Source organism: Acomys minous, assembly GCF_964271855.1.
Source record: "Acomys minous genome assembly, chromosome: 1".
NCBI lineage: Eukaryota > Metazoa > Chordata > Mammalia > Rodentia > Muridae > Acomys > Acomys minous.
The window spans coordinates 26116681-26137215 of NC_140483.1; the positions used below are offsets into that span (position 1 = coordinate 26116681).

General features: G+C 46.2%; 1 protein-coding gene across 1 annotated transcript; it reads right to left on the bottom strand.

Moving 5' to 3' along the window:
- Window positions 1–730: 730 nt before the first annotated feature.
- On the bottom strand, window positions 731–15457 carry ALDH9A1 (aldehyde dehydrogenase 9 family member A1). The gene is made up of 11 exons (XM_084779275.1): window positions 15204–15457; window positions 13157–13302; window positions 11022–11151; window positions 9566–9700; window positions 8161–8357; window positions 7381–7521; window positions 6787–6975; window positions 6481–6568; window positions 3364–3505; window positions 2239–2351; window positions 731–1451 (listed from the first exon to the last, which is right to left on the bottom strand). Exons 1-11 carry the CDS (start codon window positions 15382–15384, stop codon window positions 1357–1359), a joined length of 1557 nt encoding a protein of 518 aa, XP_084635401.1. The 5' UTR covers window positions 15385–15457; the 3' UTR covers window positions 731–1356.
- Between the last annotated feature and the right edge of the window lie 5078 nt (window positions 15458–20535).

The following is a 20535-nucleotide window of genomic DNA, read 5'->3' on the forward strand; positions in this document are numbered from 1 at the left end:
AGAGACTTAAGAGTAACCGACGACATCTGGACAGTGTGGATGGTCACGATGAGGCTCATAAACTTTATCAAACTACCGCCAGTTAGTGGGGCCTAGGCAAGAGCACGTTGTTATCTGACTCACAGTGTTAATTGTTTTATTTCTTTTGTCAACTGCCCCCAGCCTTGAAAAGGAAGATAAAAACAGGCTGTTGTACATACGAGAAAAACAAGGATTCATAAGTAGTTCAGGACAAATAACACCATGAGATGCTGATTTAGTCATTCAGGTGCCAACTGCCATGTAACTCACCCAGCCAAGGAAGGCAGACAATCATCCCTCATCTCTAAATGCCACCTTCACTGTCCCTAACTGGTCCCCAGAAAGGAGCCTTGGGTGAGGCTTTGCCGTCAGCACCTGCAGTTGCAAGGCTTGTCGGTTCACTTCCCCGTGCCCGTGCTTTCTCCTGTCCTGTCCAGCCTTAAGATTTGATGAGACAGATTAAGACGCAAAAAGATTAGCAGTGTGATCGGTTTCAAGTCACTGTCAGGGGAGCACACAGGTAACCCCCGTGTTCTAGAGGCTCTCTTTGGTTGTAGGACAACAGGCTGCAGTGCAAGGACCAGAGAGGTTAAGCATCTGCATGGATGAGTGTTTGCTGAGGCAAGTCAGCATCTGCACAAAATCTGACCCCATCAACTACCTTCTCTCCAGCCAGGCTGTCACGTTTCTTGATGGAACGACAAAAGAATGCAGCTTTTGAAAAAAGATTTATTACTGTGCATTATAGGGTACGGGGGAGAGGCGTACCAGCTTTATGTGGGTTCTGGAGAAAGAGCTGACGTCATCAGGCTCTGCCTTATGACCTTACCCACTGAGCCACCTTGCTAGCAGCCAAAAAAAGAACAAGCTTTCCAAATGCCAGTAAATCACATTTTCCACAAGTATTAAGGCTTTTCAGTCTCCACGCAAAAGCTTTAAAAAACTATTTTTAGTTATCAATTAACAAAGAAAGCATGTCTACTGATTCATCAGGAACCCAGGAAGGAAGGCGTTTTTAAAGCAAACTAGAAAGCTGCTATTGTTAGTGGGACAAATACACGCAGGCAGTGCTGCGGCCGCCGGCGTCTGACGGAGCTGCTGGGTTTGCCGCTGTCTTGGGGACTCGCTGGAAGAACAAGTTCCCCGGCTAGTGTCTGAAAGGCACTTGTGCACATTTTAACTGGAAATCTGACTGCAAGATGGAGGACAATACTGACCCATTCTCTCAACCGAATGACCCAAAGCCGGGATGTGAGACGCTGTGCGCTCACACTGCCTGTCCAGGCAGCCAGCTCACTCCACAGCCTGGCCACGGGCGCAGGCCTCACTGGTTTTTCAAAAAGCAGACTCCACGTCACCCATCTCCACGCACACCGTCTTTAGTTGTGAATAGTACTCAATTGTCACACGGCCATTTTCCCTGCCAAATCCTGAAAAGACAAGACGGGGTCAGGGTGAGCTGGTCACTCCAGCAGTGTGAAGTCACCCACTGCTTCCTTCACAGGTGGACTCTGCTGGTCAGGCTGGGGAGGCAAGCCCTCAGAGCAGACGCTCCTGTGGAGCTGCAACCAGCAAGTGCTGACACAGAGCCCTAACCTCAGGTCCGGATACTCTGCGTGGACATCTGGAAGATGTTCAGCCTTTCTTAGGAAACACGGGAAAGGCAGGGGCTATAGCTTGGCTGGTGGACTGCTTGCCTACCAAGCACAAAGCTGTGGGTTCAATCCCCAGCCCCTCAGAGCCTGGGCACAGTACCACAAGCCTGTAATCCGCACACGTCACTGGACAAGGAGGCAGAAGGGTCACTCTATAATGAGTTCAAGGCTAATCCTGGACACATGAGAATTGTGACAAGTGTCAAACTAATAAGAGATTTTATAAAACTGGGCCCAAAAGAGAAAACCAATTACTACAAGCTTTCTGGAATAGGACTTTTGAAGCACGTAAATCCTACTGATGGGGGTGCCTGATGTGGAACCCATGCGATCCAACACTGTGGGTAGCAATGCGACCCACAAAACCTTAACATGTGATCAGCAGTTTGCAGGCCGTAATACACAACAGCACTTTTGGGGACACCTGGCCTGCACCCCGGTGAGGCTGGGAGGGACTGAGTCTCTGTACTTCCTAAGGCTCTGCTGGTATGTGGCATAGCAATGCTGGCCACCATGGCATCCCTGGAAATCTGGTTGGTTTGGGCATTTCCCACCACCTCACCTGACTTCTTATATCCACCAAAGGGCAACTCCACCGGGCTGACGTTATAGTTGTTAATGTAGCACGTTCCGGCCTGAAGCTCAGCCACCACCCTGTGAGCCCGCTGGATGTCCCTGTGAGGGGAAAGACAGTACTGGTTATTCACGGTTCAAGCTAATATCTCAGGGGACCTCAGTGAACGCTCTAAGGGTCCTGAAATCCCGGCAAACGTGTTTCTTCAAATTGTTTCAAATCCTTTCATCGCCCAGGAAAAACAGACCCAGGTTTAAGAATCTATAAAAATAAGAGGCAACAACGGTGCCACTGTTTAATGGTGAGAGAATAACTAGAGAACCTCATGCAGAGAGATAAAGGTGGAGCCCCTTACACCATATACAAGCTTTCACGCCCTCGGAACACAGATCTGAAACTAGAGAAGTATCAGAAAGACAGCAATATATCTCCATGACCCCAGACCGGACAAAGCTCCCTTAAATATAACACTCAAAGTAACAGACAAAAGCAAAAGGAAGATCCACAGAAATGCGAGCTGGAATATGACGTCACACCCAGGAGGAGGGCTGAAACTGAAACACTGTAACGAAGGCTGATACAAGGAAGGAGGAATGAGAGCCTTGTATTTTGTGTGCATGTGTTGGGCACACGTGTGCCACAGCACATGTGTGGAGGGCAGGGACAACTCAGAGTCAGTCCACGGCCTGCCCGGGCTACAGAACTGTCATGGTCGGCTCTGGCAACTTAGAGAACGTAACCCAAGGTAAGTCAAACAAGGCGTGGTGATACAGGACACAGACAGCTCAGTGTGGGATGCTATTCAGTATGTGCAAAAGCCCTAGGCTTAGTCCTCAGTACCATACACACCAACTGAACAAAGAGCACTTAACCCACTCATCTCCAACTCAGAAAAGCGGAGTGCCAAATGCAGCCTTGGCATCTTCCAAGTGAAGCCAACAGGGTTGGGGCCTAGCTCAGTTTGCTCCTCAGCACCATGAGACAACAGATGCAAGCAGAGATGCTGACAGCTCTAATCATAGCAGAGCAAGGAGGAGTAAGAATGGTTTTGGCCCCAAGAAGATGCCATAACCCCTCCCTGCCGTGATGCTCTGGAGGTCCTGACGCGCGTACCTGGTAAAGACGCCAGCTGCTAGTCCAAAAGTGGTGTCATTGGCCCGCTCCAGAACTTCGGCTTCAGTTTCAAATGGCAAAATGGACATAACTGGTCCAAAGATCTCTTCTTTGACACAAGTCATGTCATCTGTGCAATTAGCTGCGACATTCATAAAGAAACCAATGACAGTGAGGGGAGCAGACCATATACCCAAGACACGTTATCGGTAGTAAGCAGTCAAACACGTGGCTTGAGGGGAAAAAGGTTGACAGGATCCTGCCACTGTGAGCATCAAGTAGACCTTCCTTCTGCCTGGCAACTTCGTAATATATACGAGAGTCACCCTTTGTGTGATTCCAAACGTACTTTTTACAACTCCTAGGAAGTATCTAATGAGGTAAACAGACTGACTTACAATGACCTCCACCACAGCATTACCCATAGTGATGAAAGCAGGAGCAACAGACCTACCACCCAAAACAGGAAATGACCCCAGAAACCAGGCACACTTGATGAGGAGCTTTTATAGTTTCTAATAGCCATGGTTTTTTTTTTTTTAAGAAAACAGTAAGTAGACATTCATAAAATACTCACTGACCACATAAGTTTTATTTAATTACTCAAAACAGTTAATTAGCCCGGTGGTGGTGGTAGCGCACGTTTTTAATGCCAGCACTCAGGAGGCCGAAGCAGGCTAATCTTAAGGCCAGCATGGTCTGTCTACAGAGTGAGTTCCAGGACAGTAGGACTACACAGAGAAACCCTATCTCAAAAAACCAAAAACCAAAAAAAAAAAAAAAAAAAAAAAAGAACAAACAAGAAAACAATGTCTGAAAATATTTTACCAGCTTACAGAGGCTGTTAACTCAAACGGCTCTGTGGGCAGTGAGTGTCACACTGCAGAGCAGAAGGGAACCGGCATAAAAAACAGCAGCTGACGTGTAACCACGGGACCAAGGACAGACTCTGTCATGCATAAAGGTGGACTGCGGCTTGTCACGGCGCATCCTAGGCCCCAGGCTCTAAGAGCGACAGAGGCCTGGAGCACAGGCCAGAGATCTGTCTTAACAGGTTTCCCAAGTCAGAGATACGTTAGGACAGAAGCCAACTTCCAGCACCACAAGAATAAAGGGTGTGCTCCCACATCTTTGCCGCCCTCACAGTCTGCTCAAAGCCTTATTGTAAAATGCGTGCTCTGGGTAGAAAGTCTGCATTATACAGAAAATACAATCAAAGTCAGCTTTAATCCAGCACGCAGAGAACACTACTGATATGGTCTCCCCATGCACACTCCATTCCTTTCTCTTCCTGCACACACACCTGCTCTTCACCAGATTTGGAATAATGTTGTATACTTTATTGTCTAACCCATATATTTCCCTCAACAACATATAAGTGTTCCCTATTTGTTACTCATTCAATTACAACTAGCCTCGTCTGTGGTTCGGATATGAGGCTCATAGCATTTCAGCACCAGTATCTCTTCCTTTAGACTAAACTGCACTGCGTCAAGTGTTGAAAGGGAATACCACTAGCAACAGGGCCACCACAGGCAGAGTCCGCTTAGTAGCAAATAAGGAATTATGTAAGATGTATTGGTATTGCTTAAAGCCCATAAAACAAACAATGTATGAAAGATCCGAACAAAAAAACTGTAAATGAGACTGATAATAGCAGAGTTTAGTTGGTCATGGTGGCGCTCGCCTTTAATCCCAGCACTCAGGACGCAGAGAGAGGCAAACCTCTATACGTTCAAAGCCAGCCTCGTCTACCTAGACAGCTCCAGGCCAGACAGGTTTACATAGTAAGACCCTGTCTCTAAAAAGAAAAAGAACAGTGTTTATAATATTGGGTACCTGTGAGGCCGGCCGGAAGGGGGTGAGCGGGTTTGAGTGGGATGCCTATGTATACGTGACTATCCAAAGCAGATGGTTAATAGTGAAAAGATGTGCTGAAACTTACTAGAATTACATCTGACAAATTGATTTTGTTACATTGTTTCTTTTATAATTCAAAGGGAAAAGCATGTTTCACATTACCAAGGAACTCATTACCCTATTTTTTTTAATCATGTATTTCTGGGGATTTGTTCTTTTTGTTGTTGCTGTTGCTAAGCTTGTTCCCAGAACAGGTGTCTCCATTAAACCAATACACATGGCTGCCCTGGCAGAGGGGCGCTGAGGGGACTTCAAGAGTCATGAAGTGCCTCTGCTTCTTTTTTTTTTTTTTTCCTCCTTTATTAATTTATTCTTGTTACATCTCAATGGTTATCCCATCCCTTGTATCCTCCCATTCTTCCCTCCCTCCCATTTTCCCCTTATTCCCCTCCCCTATGACTGTTCCTGAGGGGGATTACCTCCCCTTCTATATGATCATAGGGTATCAAGTCTCTTCTTGGTAACCTGCTGTCCTTCCTCTGAGTGCCACCAGGTCTCCCCGTCCAGGGGACATGGTCAAAGGTGAGGCACCAGAGTATGTGAGAAAGTAATATCCCACTCTCCACTCTACTGTGGAGAGTGTTCTGTCCATTGGCTAGATCTGAGTAGCAGTGCTAAGAGGAAAATTCATAGCACTAAGTGCCTTTAAAACGAAATTGGAAGCATAGCACATAAACACCTTAACGACACAATTGGAAGCCCTAGAAAAAAAAGAAGCAGAAACACCCAAAAGGAGTAGACGTCTGGAAATAATCAAACTCAGGGGTGAAATTAACAAATTAGAAACTAAGAAAACAGTCCAAAGAATCAACAAAACCAAGAGCTGGTTCTTTGAGAAAGTCAACAAGATAGACAGACCATTAGCCAAACTAACTAAAAGGCAGAGAGACAGTATTGAAATCAACAAAATCAGAAATGAAAAGGGAGACATAACAACAGACACTGAAGAAATACAAAGAATCATAAGATCCTACTTTGAAGGCATATATGCCTCTGCTTCTTAAGCTTGGGCAGTGGGACCGTGCAGCTTGCCAACCGTTACTCTATGCCATTACATGTATCATAAATATTATTCATTTCTACCTATTTAATTTAATTCAAGACAGTTTTTGTTAGTTTGGTTGGTTGGTTGGATTTTGGTTTTTTGAGACAGGGTCTCTCAATTCAAGCCATTTAAAAGCGAACAAGAAGACATACTTAAAATGCAAGGTGTCATGTAATATCCATTTTTTAACTTCGGATCCTCGGGTACATACAGATCTCCACCGCACAGCACGGTAGCACCCTAGAGGGAAAAAGAAAAGGCAGGCATCTCCTGTAGTGTACAACCATGTGTGCTCCCTAAGGGAAAAATAGAGCCTGAGCAAATGCACATGGCATTTATCCTCCCAAAGCTGAACTCCTGGGGACACTAGCCACCAATGTCAGTGTAGAAAGGGACACAGGGCTAGGAGCCATGACGTGACCCTCCCCTGCCCTTCCCAGCTTCTGTTCACATCTCACCTGCTCCTTTGCTGACTTTACAAACCCCAGGACTCGTTCCCGATGTGGGCTGTTGATGAGTGGGCCCATCCTTGTATCTTCCAGAAGGGGATCTCCAAGTTTTATCTTTTGAGTCTGCTTCACAATTTCTTTTGTAAATTTATCAACAATTTCCTTTTGCACAAACACTCTAGTGCCATTACAGCAAACCTAAAATGAAAAAAAAAAAAGGGGAAAAAATATCTAACAACTTTAAAAGAGTCACAACATCTATATACATATATACATGTGTGTGGATACTTTTTGGGAAAGAAAGTAGAAGAAATCAGAAATATTTACATTATGGTTCATAACAGTAGCAAAATTATAGTTGTTCAGTAGCAAGAAAAACAGTTTTACGGTAGGGGGTCACCACAACATGAGGAACTGTATTAAAGGGCTGTAGCATTAGGAAGGTCGAGAACCATTGTTATCAGAAGGATCTAAATCAAGGATCCATAGGATCTTCTTGTACTATTTTTTGTTCCTGTTAATTCTCTAGCATGTCTATCGCGTGTCTTGCCAGGTGGAGGGGAAGGGGCTTCCTTCCCGGCCCCTTCCAGGAAGAGCGCATACCTGGCCTTGCGTGAGGAAGTTGGCCATCAGGGCCCCCTTCACAGCATTCTCCAAATTACAATCTGAAAAGATGATGAGAGGAGATTTGCCCCCAAGTTCCAAAGTAACGGGTTTGATTCCTTTGGCTGACATCTCCATGATCTGCAGAACAGAGCAAGGCGTTCTCCAGTGAGCTTGCGTGCTCGGCCAACCCCACCCGATGCTGCCAGGTCGGCTTGGTCTGACAGAGCCGGCAGCCTGTTCTCATGTGCACTGGGCCCTTCACGCACTTAAAAAGTATTCTTTGGCAAAAGCTAATGAGAATTTACAGAACTTCACTTAAAACCCCATAACGGGAGCTCATTTAAAACATACTGGCAACTCACAGGACTGTCACAGCCAGGAATTCGTTTAGCATTTTTGTGTTTAGGGCTATTTAGAACTTGAAACATAAATTCTGGTCAAAGTAATGAGTCTTAAGTAACCTGAGAAAAGACTCTTTCTTATATACAATGTAATTAACTCACCATACAAGAGAAGTGACATCCCAGCCGAGGCCACAATCCCTCGGACACATCATCCCCTTAGTTGGGAGAATTTCTACCCAACTTCTCCCACCACAGACCATGCACACGTGCTCTCTTTCCCCTCACACTCGCACAGGAAACTTTAGACCAACAGAATTTCCTGGCCATTCCCAATATAAACTAGGAAATCCAAAATATGCAAAGTACACAGTGGGCAGGATCTGCCCTGTCAGACCTAGCCATTTGCTTCAAACAAAACTGGTTTCGTCTGCACCTTCATGCCGGTGGGCACACTTCCAGTGAAGGAGACTTTGGCCACATCACGATGCTCACACAGAAACTGGCCTGTGGCAGCCCCACCTTGCACCACGTTGAAGAGCCCAGGAGGCACACCAGCTTTGGTGTAGATCTCGGCCAGGAGCAGAACAGACACAGGCGTGAAAGGAGAAGGCTTAAAGATCATCGCATTACCTGTAGAAAACCAAATGCTCCTCTTAGACAAGGCTAGACTGTGCCAGCTGGTTCCTGACCTCCCAAACTCGCCAAAGATGTTATTAATAACAGAAATGTCTGGGACTGGATGGCTCCGTGGGTAAGAGCACTTGCTGCTCTAGCGCAGAGGATCTGGGATCAGTTCCCAGCACACAATGGTGGGTTTAAACAGCACCAACTCCAGACTCAGAGGATCTAGCGCCCTCTTCTGGCCTCTTCAGGTAGCAGCAGTGCATATGGTATACATATACACACACGCAGGCAAAAACACTCATACACAAATGAACTTAACGAATTTAAAATTAGTTGACTTTTTTTTTTAAGGACATATCTTGTTTCCCTACCTTGGGTTCTCACATATCAAGGTCCTGGCACATGTATGATCCCAACTTTGGTGCAAACTAGGGATCATCAGCCTCATCTTATTAAAGTTAAAACAAAGACTGGGAACTTTCATTTCCTCTAATTCCAACACTAGAGCGGCCGAATCAAAAGGATAGCCTGGGCTACACGGCAGATCCTATGTCAGACACAAGCTAGACAGATGCAAGATAGAAAGGCTAAGGCATGACCTGTGTGCGACCTAAACTTTAAATTCCTTCAGGGCAAGATGGAGCAGGAACAACCCCACAGCCTCTGCGATCTGACTGCCCCAGATCAGGTCAGCAAGAAAAAGCAGGTCTGCAAGGGGTGAGTGGAGGTGGAAGGCCCACCATGGAGGACTCAGGAGGAGGAAGGCCCACAGTGGAGGACTCAGGAGGAGGAAGGCCCACCGTGGAGGACTCAGGAGGAGGAAGGCCCACCGTGGAGGACTCAGGAGGAGGAAGGCCCACCGTGGAGGACTCAGGAGGAGGAAGGCCCACCGTGGAGGACTCAGGAGGAGGAAGGCCCACCGTGGAGGACTCAGGAGGAGGAAGGCCCACCGTGGAGGACTCAGGAGGAGGAAGGCCCACCGTGGAGGACTCAGGAGGAGGAAGGCTCACTGTGGAGGACTCAGGAGGAGGAAGGCCCACCGTGGAGGACTCAGGAGGAGGAAGGCCCACTATAGAGGACTCAGGAGGAGGAAGGCCCACCATGGAGGACTCAGGAGGAGGAAGGCCCACCGTGGAGGACTCAGGAGGAGGAAGGCCCACTATAGAGGACTCAGGAGGAGGAAGGCCCACCGTGGAGGACTCGTTCATTCTTACCGCATGCCAAAGCCGGAGCCGACTTCCAGCAGGCGATCTGGAAGGGGTAATTCCACGCCCCAATGCCCACACACACCCCAAGTGGCTCTCTTCTCGTGTAGCCAAAAGATCCCCCTGGAAGCTGGATGTGCTCGCCTAGGGGGGAAACACAACGCAGAATGATGCAACTTCACTATCGCTGTCAGCCAAGCTCACTTGATTCTCTAAGAACCTGCTGCAGAAATGGCTCCACAGTTATGAGCACTGCTGCTCTTCCAGGAACTTGTTCAGTTCCCAGGACCCACAAGGTGACTCAAAACCATCTGCAATTCCAGTTCCAGGGAATCCTATGCCCTCTTTTGGCCTCCGCAGATACTAGGCATGCAAGTGGTACATGGTACACATGCAGACAAAACACTCACATATGTATAACTTAATTTTTTTAAATATTTATTTATTTGCTATGATGTATACAGTATTCTGCCTGCAGGCCAGAAGAGGCCACAGGATCTCATTATAGATGGCTGTGAGCCACCATGTGGTTGCTGGGAACTGAACTCAGGACCTCTGGAAGAGCAGTCAGTGCTCTTAACCTCTCTCCAGCCCATAATTTTAAAAATAAAAATAAGCTAGGTACGGCAGTGCATGTTTTTAATCCCAGCACTGGAGATGCAGAGACAAGTGGGTTCTGTGAGTTCAAGGGCAGCCTGATCTATACCGCAAGGCCAAACAAGCAAGGCTACATAGCAAAACCCTGTTTCAAAACTAAAAATAAACATCTAAAAACAAACAAAACAAAATCTCCTGAGCTCTACTGGGTAACTTAGAAAAAAAACCGATATGGAAATGTGGGGGACAACTCAGCAGCAGAGATGTCTGAGTACCCTAAAACCCTGACTGCTCACTTACCACACAGGCTCAGATGAGCCCTACCAACCATTCAATATGAACCGCTGTAAACACAGTGTTTTTTGAGATGCGTTTCATTTACGTCAGGCTGGCCTCAAACTCACTGTAGCTGAGGATGCCCTTAGCGTTCTGATCTTCCTGCCTCTGCCTCCTAGGTGCTGAGATTGCAGGTGAGCATCACCACACTCAAGAGTATGCAGTATCTAGAACTGGACCAAGGGCTCCATGCACAGTAGGCAAGCACAGGACTGACCAACTTAGCTGCATTCCTGGCCCAGCCGTGAACTTGATACAATGCTATGCATGACGTTGAAATTAGTGTTTCAAACTACTTGGTCTAAAGTTCAGGTTCAGCGCTGTGTGTTTTTCATGCACTGTATCATGGAATCCTTAAGACAACCCAAGAAATTAGGTGTTATTGTCTCTACCTTATCTAAGAATGTTAAAAGTTACTTTTAAGCCACCAAAAAGGTAACAATGAGCTAAAGACTCTGACCTTCACCCCTGCCTGGGCTCTGCCCTTCTGCCCTCGAGCCAGCAGGTCACCTGCAGCCAGGCCAGGGCTCACCTGCCATGGATGCTGCCAGGCCCGCATAGTACTCCAGGCACTGCCAGCAAGTGTCCACATCCAGGCGGGCCTCAAATATGGACTTCCCGTTGTTGATGGTCTCCACGGCGGCAATTTCCTCCTTCCGCTCCTTTGAGTAAAACAGAAGAAGAGGTTTAACAGCTATTACAAATGTCTCAACACAGCCAATGCGTAAACAGAACATGTTGGTCAAATTCTAAGCGTAGAAAATGTGGGCGCTTGAACTGAAACTCAACAGAATGTTGGTGCTGTGCCAGGAGATAAAAACCTGCTGTCCCAGAGCGACTCTCTTCTCCCTTTCAAGTCACTGGGTGACAACTAAGACCACAACCTCATTTCAGTAAAATTTTAAGAGCTATTATGTGCATGTGTATAAATAGCTTAGCATATACTCTGACATTTCTGCATGACACAAGTTACCTGAAAAAGAACACCAGGCAGACTAACTGAAGAGCAAAGGTCACTGAAGCCAGAGAGATTGCATAACCCCAGAGACAGACCTTTGGAGCTGATTTCCTGTTCCTAGGCCATCTGTAATACCATAGTGACCCTTTCCTCTCAGTTCCAGAGACTTGACTGATGACCAATGAGTCTCAAACAGCCCCAGAGGAGGATGGGTAGGTACACCACAAGCCTTTAGATACACTAAATCCCCCGTGGTACAACCCACTGCATGGACAGGCTGCTGCACCTCGCTGGAATAAACCTTTTTCTCTCCTCCTCATGGATAAGGCTCATGTGAAGCCAGGTGTGGTAGCGCATGCCTTTAATCCCAGCACTTGGGAGGCTGAGGCAGGCGGATCGCTGTGAGTTTGAGGCCAGCCTGGCCTACAAAGCGAATTTAGGACAGCCAAAGTGACACAGAGAAACCCTGTCTCAAAAAAAAAAACAACAAAAACAACAACAACAACAACAAAAAACTCATGTGTTCTACCAGAATGCATGTGTGCACAGATGTGTATATACACATGTTTGGGTATATATACACACACTTGTAAGCAGATTAACACTTAGACCCTCTAAGCTTTCTCACAGCACAACACACATACATACAAATAAACACACTCGTACAATAAATAAATAAGTCCACCCCACATTCCCACCAAAGATATAGTTCATGTTTTGATGTATGTCACTCTAAGCTTCCTAAGTTTCTCATAACTATTTTTTCTAGTGACGGGTATCTGGTACAAACCAAATCTGAAAAAGATAGGCTTAAATACCATCAGAAGGGGGGTATGTGGGGGGGTACACAAGCATGCATTAAAAGTAAGCACCCAGGGCTGGGAAGATGGCTGAGTCAGTTCCAATCCAGCTCCCACCTACAAGCCAGGCACCACAGCAGCAGCAGCAGCAGCAGGAGCAGCAGCAGCAGGAGCAGCAGCAGCAGTGCCCCTGGGGAGGGAGAGCAGGCAAATCCCTAGAGCTAACTCACTGGTAGCCAGTCTAGCCTAATTGATGAGCTCTAGGTTCAGAGACCATCTCAAAAAGTAAGGGGGACAGAGATCAAGGAAGATTCCCTGCCTCAACCTCTTCACACTTTTGTACACATATGGGCATATACCCACACAATCACATACACACAAATAAATAAACACACCTTTAAATAAAAATGAGTTAAATTAAAATGCAAGTAAGCGAGCCGGGTGTGGTGGCACATGCCTTTAATCCCAGCACTCGGGAGGCAGAGGCAGGCAGATCGCTGTGAGTTCAAGGCCAGCCTGGACTACAAAGCGAGTCTAGGACAGCCAAGACTACACAGAGAAACCCTGTCTCGAAAAAACAAAACAAAACAAAACAAAACAAAAAAAAGCAAGTAAGCTACAAAGAGCACAGTATAATTCAAAACAAATGTGGAAAAGTAGGCACGCCAAGGGAGCTAGCTGTCCAAGACACTCAGTGGAAGCCTGTCCACGGTGGACACACCAGGGTAGACACACCAAGGGGAACACACCAGGGTGGACACACCAGGGTAGACACACCAGGGTGGATATATGGGAATGTTTCTCCATTTCACAGAAATGTCCCAACCTAAGTTGCACCCAAGTGTTACTGCAGGGACCCTCGGAGCCATATGAGTGGAACTTTCTCAGAAGGAACATATTGATACACACCCTTATTATCCGGGCAGCCTCTAAAAGGACTTGGCAACGCTCCATGCCGCATTTCTTACTCCAGATTTTAAAGGCAGCCTTTGCATTTTCAACAGCCAAATTGACTTCCTTTTCTCCTGAACATGCGAAAGTAGCTATCACTCGGCCTATAAAGAATCGGAGAGTCAGTTTTCCCTCAGGAAGTTGCAACACATTTGAATTATCTCTATCGACACTCTCTGAGAGGAATATCCCTTCAGATTTCTGACCATGGTCTCATTTAGTTCTTAACTTTTTGTGACCAGGAACCCCTTTACAGTCCAACAAGGGCTGCAGATCCCTCTCCATAAGAGCAAGAATTTAACCACATCACAAAATCACTGAGCATATCCGGAGTCTGAAATTCACCACAGCCTGGGACAAAGATGCACTGCTCTCCTGTTTGCCAGCTGAGACCACTAACACCAACCTTCTAGAAGATATTTTGCAAAGCTCCTCAATACTGTCTCAGAATCTCAACAGTGTCACAAAATCCAACTTGAAAGCCATCTGCCTATTGCTGTGAACTCTGGCTCTTAACTCCCCCATCTGTGGTCTAATCAGGGCCTATTACACTACGACTTGATGAATAAGGTTAACTAGTAGTAGTAATATCAGAAAAAAATAATAATGTATATCCCTGGAAGAAATTCTTTGTCTCGAGCTTTAGAAGCTAAAGGCCAGTCTTTTTTTTTTTTTTTTTTTTTCCCCTCCTGACACAGGGTTTCTTAACAGAGCCTTGGCTGTCCTGGACTCACTTTATAATCAGGCTGACCTCAAACTCCGCCTCCTGAGTGCCACCATGCCCAGCTAGCTGTCCAGTCTTGTCCTAGTCAAAGTTTCATCTCCTCTACCTCTTCTGGAGCAAAATAGGAAGATACGATTCTTTCTTTCTTTCTTTCTTTCTTTCTTTCTTTCTTTCTTTCTTTCTTTCCTTAGGTCCATATCTCCAGGATCATAACCCAAACTAACTCCTCCACAAAAATTCTACAGTGCTATCTTTTCACAAAGACTTCCCGAGCTTTCATAAACCTACTTCTGTAGCAAACCAGACTGGGTCAGGTAGTGAGGGCGGTGGCAGGAGAGCACCTGCAGGCAGCTCTGCTCTTGTGACTGTAAAGGAAGGGACCAGAGCTCTTCCCACACAGCAAGGCCACTTCAGGTCCCGGCAAATCACTGCCGCACGTGGTTTAGCATGCAACGTCCACTCCACGTTTATTGCTCTCACTACACGTGCCCTTCCGATTTACACAACACAGTTTCCAAAATAGTCAATAAAAAGTCACCAAAACAAACACAAAAGTAAACCCGAAGTGCACAGGTCCAAGAAACAAAGAGCGAGCTCTCTTCCTCCTTAGCTCACGCTAAGTGCTTGGAAGGATGACTAGACTGTAGAAATCTAACGCACTGCATTACGGTTAATAAATACACACATTCGCTTAAAATCGGCCAAGTGCACAGAACATGAAAGTACTCACTGCCCAAAAGTGGAAAATTACATTGTCATAAGGGGTACGTTCATTAATTTGACAGTGGTAATCCTTACACACGTCCAACGTTTTTGGGGTTTTGTTCTGTTGTTGTTGTTTTCTTTTTTTCTTTTTAACCCTCTGGAGAACTAGCAGGCACTAATGCTAAACGCATGTTGGTTGCTGTTTTTTTCTTTCCTTTCCCAAGTCTGACCGACGTACAGAAACACACCAGAAAGTGGAAGGCCCTATGGGCCTTGGTGCACAACAGAAATCACCTCTGATTCAACAACACACAGCCAAAGGCGCTCCTGCAGGCCCAGCTCTCAAAACTGAGATATCCTCATCTCCTGCACTGGCCTCCTTGGCTCCCGACCCCTACCTCACCCCAGGCCCTGCGCAGCTACCCTCTCCCCAGCACTCTGCGCTCCAGGCTGCGGCCATGCAAGTCCAGCAACCCTTTGCGGAGGGCTCGGAAGGAGGATGCGCGGTGCAGCAGACTCAGTGCACAGGGCCTGGGAGGCCCCACCCGACCCGCGTCCAGCCCTGCGCGGGGTTACCGGTAGCCGGCTCGAACGCCTTCTCCGTGCCGGAGGAGTCCACCGGCTCCACTCGGGCACCGCCGCGGTAGTTGAGCGGCTGCGACACGACGAAGGTGCCAGTGCTCATGGCGGCGACCGCTGCAAGCCGGGGAGAGCGGAGGAGCAGCGTCAGTGTAGACCCGACCACACCAAGAAACATCTGTTGAACGCGCCGTGCGTCCGGAAGCCTAGATTGATCAAGGTAAGAGGGGGCAAAGGGGAGGAGAGGGGCGGGGTCTTGGAGGGGCGGGGCCGAGGGACGGAGGTGACGGTGGGCGAGCGCGGACCACGAAGGGGCGGGGCCTCAGGGAGGTGTGGGACGTAGCGCGCTAAGAAAGCCCAAAAGAGGTTGCTGGAAGGAACGGCCAGTGGAAGGGGCGGCACTGCGTGTAAGCCGACTACAGGGAAATGTGGGACGCGAAGAGGCGTGGCGTGGGAGGGCCAGCGGTGGGCCAAGGGTGAGTAGCTTAGGCCTAGCCAGCTTCAGAGCTAAGGGATCTCGAAGCCAGATGAGGGCTTCTGGGCTCTGAAACCGTGTCCAAGTCCTCCACCGAAGTCCTCGTCCTCCACCGAAGTCCTCCACTCCGAGTCCCCAAGGAGCTCCAGGGAGGAGAATCAAACTTCCTCCTAATTGAGCCTGCTTAGTTTTGCAGAATTTCCTTCTTTCACCTACACAGCAACAGCACAGTATTAGGAAATGTGTTCTTCTAATTTAGTAAACTTTTTGGTCAAATTTTCCTTGTTAGGCTTAGGTCTGTCTGATGTGTTTTTCAGAAATGTAACCATGGCGGCTCTCAATCTAAACATGGCAATGAAAATGGGGTGTGACCCAACCCTATGGAAGTCTCCTGCAAAATTTCCTCTTACTCTATCAGGTCCAGAATGTTGGTGTGAAAATGCATTCTTATTCTGGAACCTTCTTTTTAAGAGTAGGAAAGAGGCTGAGCCCAGTGGTTCACGCCTGTAATCCCAGCACTCAAGGAGGCAGAAGCAGGAAGATCTCTGTGAGTTCAAGGCCAGCCTGGTCTACAAAGCAAGTCCAGGATAGCCAAGGCTACACAGAGATACCCTGTCTCGAAAAACCAGAAAAGAAAAGCATTCTTAGGCTGATGCTCGTGGCAGGCTGACATTCAGGTAGAAAGATTTGATGGGGAAGGGGAAAGAGAAGAGCTCTGAAGAAAAACTGGCCTGCCCAGAAGTTTACATAAAGGGGAGTGGAGCACTAAAGTTCCCCAACTTACTGTGTTCTCACTAGATAACTGAAAATAAAGAAAAACTATAACTTGATCACCTTGCCACCTCCAGGCCTCCCAAGGAGAAAGTCCTTGAAAATCCATCTTGTCACCAAAGGCTATTCCTCCGCTAAGCCCCCAAACATCCTGGTGTAAGGCTATAATTTATTACTAGGGTTCAATTTCACATCAGTTACACACACACACACACACACACACACACACACACACACACATATTCCCTGAACATTATTATTTTTCAGTGAGCCAAAAAACTATTCACGATGAAATGCAGAAGGAAAAAAATTATTCAAAATCCTCTTCATAACCATTTTCATAGGCCTTTTTCTTAAGGCAGATTACACACTGAATCCCATGTGGTGTGAATGTCTTTACGCTTTATCTCAAGAATGTAGCTTTCTTTCTCAGGGCCTAGGAGGGTTCCACACAGCCTATTGCTAGGATCAGGTCTTTCATGAATATTTGCTGAATGAGCAGAGGAACAGTGATTGAAGCCAGAGTCGTTACAGATCCTAACTTCGAAACCAGCACTCTTGGGGGGATATTCCCTGACAGTGGTCAGGCCTTTCTAATTTGAGAAGATGGTCTTTTTATTTTCAGTAGTTTTGAATAACATGTTTAATATCTATTAACATGGTATTAAACAAGATACATGGTACTGATCCACAAGTTGGAAAGCACTGCACAATGGTTATTATAAGAGCAGCACGCACACTTAGGAGGCAGAGGCAGGTGGATCTCTGTAAGTTAGTTGGAGGCCAGCCCAGCCTGACCTCCATATTGACTTACAGAACAGCCAAGGCTATGGAGTGAGACCCTGTCTCAAAAACGCATAAATAAACCAAAACCATTTTCGTGGCTTATCAGGCTGTCCTTGTTCAGAGTTGTGTACTTTGGAATTCGATCTTAGTACTGATAATTACCTAGAAACGGCAGGCGGCTCCAAAAACATTTAGAAAGCCTTTGTTCGCTGGGAGAGCAGGGTTGTGAAGAAATCATTTCAACTCCTTTATCTGTGTTAGATATATCCATAAATCCTTATCTCAGAGTTTATTCTAGAACCAGGAAGAACTTTCAATTCTAAATGTGTGTGTGTGTGTGTGTGTGTGTGTGTGTGTGTGTGTGTGTGTGTAACCAGTTAAAAACAAAATTTCAAAAGTGAAGCAAGTACTTAGTGTGACTTTCTAAGTCTATAGTATTTTAAATAAGTACCTTAATGGTACATGTCTATAATCCCAGCACTCCAGGAGGTAGAGGCGGATCTCTGTGAGTTCAAGGCCAGCCTGGTCTACAATGCAAGTCCAGGACAGCAAGGACTACACAGATAAACCCTGTCTCAAACAAACAAAACAAAACAAAACAAAACAAAATCTTCATGGTCACTGTAAAAGTATGATGCTTTTGGTGTTGCTGGTTGAACCCACGTGCCCAACAGCCCACACACCTGCTAATTGTTAGGCAATTGCTCTGCCACAGGTAAATTCCCAACCCTTAACCATATGTGTGGATCTTTGTTTATGTGCTTTTTGTTTTGTTGTAATTAACTCATATGTTTTGTTTTGCTTTTTGAAACAGGGTCTCACTATCCAGGTCTTGTGTTCCCTCTGTAGCTCAAGCTGACCCGCAACTCATGGTTTTCCTGCCTCAGCCTCCCAAACACTGGATTCCAGGAGTATGCCATAATGTAAACGTAGGCTTTCTTTTCTTAGGAAAAATAAATTCCTTCATTGACCATAAATAAGGTTAATAGCTAAAACTTACTAGACATAGCATCTTAGTCTATTTAGGTGCCATACAAAAATGCCTTCAGCTCAGTAAGCAATTAAAAAACAGAAATTGGCTTCTTACAGTTCCAGACACAAGTCAGTAGCAGAGCCAGTACTTTCTGTACTCCTGTCTAAGTATTCCAAAGGTGCTGCCTTCTTGCCAAGTCCTTTTATTGCAGAATGAAACTAGAGGTTTCTCTCTCTCTCTCTCTCTCTCTCTCTCTCTCTCTCTCTCTCTCTCTCTCTCTCTCTCTCGTTTGTAATGATGTCTTTTTTTCTTTTTTTGTATTTTATTAATTTATTCATATTACATCTCAATGGTTATCCCCTCCCTTGTATCCTCCCATTCCTCCCTCCCTCTCCCTTTCACCCTATTTCCCTCCCCTATGACTGTGACTGAGGGGGACCTCCTCCCCCTGTATATGCTCATAGGGTATCAAGTCTCTTCTTGGTAGCCTGCTATTCTTCCTCTGAGTGCCACCAGGTCTCCCCATTCAGGGGACGTGGTCAAATATGGGGCACCAGAGTTCCTGTGAAAGTCAGACCCCGCTCTCCACTCAACTGTGGAGAATGTCCTGTCCATTGGCTAGATCTGGGTAGGGGTTTGAAGTTTACTGCACCTATTGTCCTTGGCTGGTGCCATAGTTTGAGCAGGACCCCTGGGCCCAGATCTGCCCATCATAATGTTCTTCTTGTAGGTTTCTAGGATCCACTGGATCCTTCTATTTTGCCATTCTCCCATGCTTCTCTCACCTAGAGTCCCAATAGGATGTCCTCCCCTCTGTCCCATTCTTTCTTTTTTATATGTAATTTTTATTTAGTTTTATTTTATGTGCATTGGTATGTAGGTGGCAGATGCCTTGGAACTGGAGTTACAGACAGTTGTGAGCTGCCATGTGGGTGCTGGGAATTGAACCCAGATCTTTGGAAGAGCAGACAGTGCTCTTAACCACTGAGCCATCTCTCCAGCCCCCTGGGGTTTCTCTCTTGCATCTAAATTTTTCAAGGGGAAAAAACCATGTATATGCATTGTACAAAGTGATAGGTTTTGTTGTGGCATTGTTATTGATGAATAGCATCTGCTTGGCCCAAATTCTCCCCTATTATTGTTGAGGCTACTTTTTGACATACCTGCCACCATTTCTATATTCACTTCATAAGGTGAAATTAAGTTTAAAGCTTTTAAGACAGGTATGGTGACACACACCTTTAATCCCAGCACTCGAGAGGCAGAGGCAGGTGGCTTGCTATGAGTTCGAGGCCAGCCTGGTCTACAAAGTGAGTACAGGACAGCCAAGCGTACACAGAGGAATCCTGTCTGTTTCCTAGAAGCAATTATTCATAGCTGACACTAACATTCCCTGCCAGAGATTCAAGGTAACCTGCACTAGAAGTACTTTGATGATGCACTTTGTTATCTGCACACTTCACTACCCTCTGGCTGCACCTCTGTTATCTACACATCTGGCTACACTTTGGATGTACTCTGGAGGACCCTAACCCCTGCCTCACTTACCTCACTTAGGAACAATCAGCTTAAAGGTTAGCTGATAACACTTTGTCTAGTTAGCCAAAAATATAACATTGCTTTGTACGGTTAGCCAAAATGTATAATTGCTCTAATTGCTCCCCCCTCCCCCCCCATGTCACTGTTAGGCTCTCGAGCTCTGTGTCCATGGTCATAACCAGATTTGGGGTGTTGCATTCAAAATAAAGCATCTCTAACTGAGATCAGTGCCTGAGTGGTTGGTGTGGCAATTCTTGTACTAGAACATTATTGACACCCATGTCTTCTTCCCCCTTAATAGTCCTAGGTGTACTTTCGTGATTTATATGTGTGTGTTATATTTTACCATATATAATATAATATATATAGTTTTAAAATCCGGATTCAACATATGGGCAAAAACATGTGACACTCATCTCTCTCAGTCTGGCTTATTTTGCTTAACATGATGATCTCTAGTTTCTTTCACTTGTCTTTGCAAATGACAATAATTTTGCTCTTTATTACTCCGTTGTGTATCCATCCCATGTTTTGTTTTTGTCTGTTCGTCTGTTGATTGGGCCTCTAGGCTGGTCCCATAACCTGGCTATTGTGAAGAGTGACACAGTCCTTCTTTCCTCTCTTAAGAAGTCACAAGCCCCAACCAGGAGTTAGCCACACTCATGACAAAGACCCCTCTTAACAGCCTCCACCTCTTAATACTAGCACACTGCATGAACTATATTATATTTTACATTTACTATCTCATGCCTCAAGATGATACTAAGAATGCTGTGCTTTTAATA

What these genes read in the sequence shown, in the direction of transcription:
- ALDH9A1 (XM_084779275.1), bottom strand. Translation starts at nt 15,384, where the DNA reads ATGTTTCTTGGTGTGGTCGGGTCTACACTGACGCTGCTCCTCCGCTCT. An exon ending in TAAAGTCAGCAAAGGAGCAG is followed by an intron (nt 6,569 to 6,786) that starts GTGAGATGTGAA and finishes TTTTCCCTCTAG; the next exon opens with GGTGCTACCGTGCTGTGCGG. An exon ending in TGGTGGATATAAGAAGTCAG is followed by an intron (nt 1,452 to 2,238) that starts GTGAGGTGGTGG and finishes TTGTCTTTTCAG; the next exon opens with GATTTGGCAGGGAAAATGGC.